The 3,165-nt window shown below is 35.5% G+C and overlaps 1 protein-coding gene across 1 annotated transcript in view; it reads left to right on the top strand.

The window, feature by feature from the left end:
- LOC106523907 (glycogen debranching enzyme) overlaps positions 1 to 3,165 on the top strand; it is a gene marked incomplete at its 5' end in the record, with an annotated part of 57,066 nt that overhangs the window by 23,703 nt on the left and 30,198 nt on the right. The window contains 1 exon segment of the mRNA XM_014017485.1: positions 813 to 946. Coding sequence (XP_013872939.1) covers positions 813 to 946 — 134 coding nt within the window.

The following is a 3,165-nucleotide window of genomic DNA, read 5'->3' as shown; positions in this document are numbered from 1 at the left end:
TGAACCCACAGCGGGTCAATTAGTTCTTCAAATGTTATACCTTTAAGTTAATTTCATTGTTTTGTGATATTAATAATGCTAATGTATTGATAGTTTTTAAATTTTGATCTCATTTTACTTCTGTTTAGCGTCGTCACAGTTGTTAGGTGACATAACGTACGCCGGGGTGGAGGGGAGGCTAGACCGTCCAAATTCACAGCCTCTTTTTTTCCAGTCTTCCTGGTCTACCAAAGACCCGGCCCACCTRGACCGGCTAGGSMGGMTCCTCCAGAGGACCCGGCCTGRCGTTTTGGACACAGCCCATGTGTCAGCTGGTAGCACGTTATTTAATAACCCTGGCTGGTGCAGTGAGTAGCTCATTTGAAAAGTTGTTAAATATTAATGGTTTTCTTCTTGGCCCTAAAAAACTAAGAAACTCAATTTCTAACACTCTACTTACTTTTCACAGTTAATTTTTGAATAATAACGTTCATTTTATTCATACAATAAATTTMTATCCAGCCCTAATTTATTTTATCTAAACAGTATCTTATTTTTAAATTAAGTGCTTTTTTTTAGTGACCTTTAAAAGATTATGCATCTAACCCATGTAACCTGCAGACTTGATTATTGCTAAGCTTTTTTCTACTGATTGCCCAAAGATGTTCCTGAAAGTCTTCCAAATGAAGACTTCTGTGGTGAGGGTTCAGACAGGAGCAAAGAAAAAGATCACGTCTCTGGTTTTAGCATCACAACACTGGCTGGCTGTGAAATTGAATGTTCGGTTTTTACAAATCCAATGAAGCAGGTCATCCTGTCTATGTTCTCTGCAGGTGGGTCAGTGGTTAGGAGCCATGTTTGACTACCTGAAACACATTCCTCGTTACCTCATCCCCTGCTACTTTGATGCCATTTTGGTGTCCACCTACACCACAGCTCTGGATGCAACTTTCAAACTCATGTCAAGGTAAAATCTGGTGGTTTATGTGTGCATTTGTACTAAGAGCTAATAGTATGGAAAGTATTATATGCAGGTAAAACATAGTTTATACAATATGTATTACAGGAGGCTGCTGTAGCCCAATGGTCAGTGCTGTGTTTRTATTCCTGGTGTCAGGGAGGCCATTGGTGTAAAACAATTGCTAAATCTCTTGTGTAAGTTTGTTTGCTGTGGTAACCCACACAGACGGGAGCAGCTGAAAGAAAAACAACATACAATGCATAGTACATATTACATACAGTACTTAAGGTATGCATTGACTTCTGTTACATAAAAGCAAAGGGGCGATAATGTTTTCGTAAATGAGTGTGCATTTGTGTAAAATGATTTACCCCAACTGTGTCTGTCTGTTAACATATCTCAAGAACCACTCAATGAATTTTCATAAAATTCTTGAAAGGTTATCATTGGATGTACATCTGTAACTCATTAATGTTTGGGGTCAAGCCAATTCAAGATGGCCATCACAGCTAAGCAAACCTTGGAAACACAATGCTGGCTACAAGTATAAGTTAATTTTACAGATAGTCAGCTAAAATATGGTGTAGTAGTGGCTGAGCATCATCCTTAGCACCTACCCCAATTAATACACATTCAGCTAAAATTCTGACAAGAACTTGGGCTTTAACGTTTGGAGTCTGTTAGCAAACTATCTCATGAATCACTGGTTGGACATGAATCAAAATTTCAGAAAGTAATTGATGGATGTACAAATACCACTGTGTAACTTCTGGAGTCAATGCAAATCAAGATGGCTACCACAACTAACTGACCTTAGAAACAAAAAACACTAAGTGATTCACTTTTATAAATACAGTATTTAACTAAAACTTGGTATAGTAGCAGCTGTGGGTTATTCATGACAGAAATTCAAACTACTAACAGATGTTTACCATTCTTGCAATATTAAATCTTAGTCTTAGATCTTAGGCTAAAACTCTGGCTTGAAAGGTGGTGAACACTATGCATATCTTAAAGGGATACTAAGTCTTTAATTTTCAAGTTCATTTAAATTCATATATCTGGATTTTAAGGTTAGATTTGTTTTCATTTATTTATTTATTTATTTTTTTTATTTTTTATTTTGGATCCCCATTAGCCATTGCCGTAACACTGACTACTCTTCCTGGGGTCCTTAAACAAAAAGCAAAACAAACATTACAAAAACATTTACAATTACATGCACTTAATATAACATTAGTAACATAATATATCAATTCATAAATGTGCAATTATAACACTCTACATGACAAAATAATGAAAGAATGCTCTTTTAAAAGCTCTATTTGTTATATTTACAAATGATGAAGGAAAGGAATTTCATGTTCTCATTCTTCTAAAAATAACAYTCTTTTGTCCAGCATTCCTGTTGCTTTGTGGAGGAATAAAACAACCTTTTAAAGCACGTCTAGTATTAAACATGTGTACAGTGTGGCTAAACAAAAGTTGACTATATAAAACAGTTGGTGTCTTAGATACTACAATATAAAAAAAGCTTAAAAGTGCAATATCAACGTTATTTTTTTTACCAAAGGCCATCCTAGTGCCCTGTGCATTCTGACAACATTTGTGTATATTGAACAGTTCAGTGCAAGACGTGCTGCCCTATTTTGAACTAATTGTAGTTTAGTTAGATGTTTTTCTGAAGCACTGGACCAAACCATAGGGCAAAACTACAAGTGAGACAAGACGTGCGTTAATGATTTAAGGAATTAATTTTAAAGGTGTTGGTTGAATTGTGATTTAAAATATTATGGTTCATTTAATTACAAGATAAATTAATGTTTGATCTGTGTTTTGTTTTTACATGACCTCTTTATTTCTTCTATTCAGTTATGCTGTTAAAGATGTTGATCTTTGACTTCRCAAACTGCTAATTTAGATTAMGGAGTTCAGTTACTTTTACGACACGCTATTAGACAGTTGGMTTAGGGTAAAGGAACTGGAGGTCCTGGGAGAACAGGAGGACACTCAGCCCCCTCTGAAGGGGACCCTTTTAAAGCCTGACAGCTGTWCAGAAATTCAGWTKATGCTACTGACAACTGTATGAYAGTACTTTGTCTGTATTTTGGACTTCTTGCAAGGAGAGGTCAGTAACCAGATCTGCTGCTTGTCATTTTTTTTATCAAGAATCTTGATAATTTATTTTTCTAACAAAAGGTATATACTTTAAACATCTTTTTGTA

This window comes from Austrofundulus limnaeus, unplaced genomic scaffold, assembly GCF_001266775.1.
Source record: "Austrofundulus limnaeus strain Quisiro unplaced genomic scaffold, Austrofundulus_limnaeus-1.0 Scaffold169, whole genome shotgun sequence".
In the NCBI taxonomy this organism is placed as follows: domain Eukaryota; kingdom Metazoa; phylum Chordata; class Actinopteri; order Cyprinodontiformes; family Rivulidae; genus Austrofundulus; species Austrofundulus limnaeus.
Note: the sequence above shows the minus strand (reverse complement) of the source record. Positions and strands in the feature narration are given on the sequence as shown.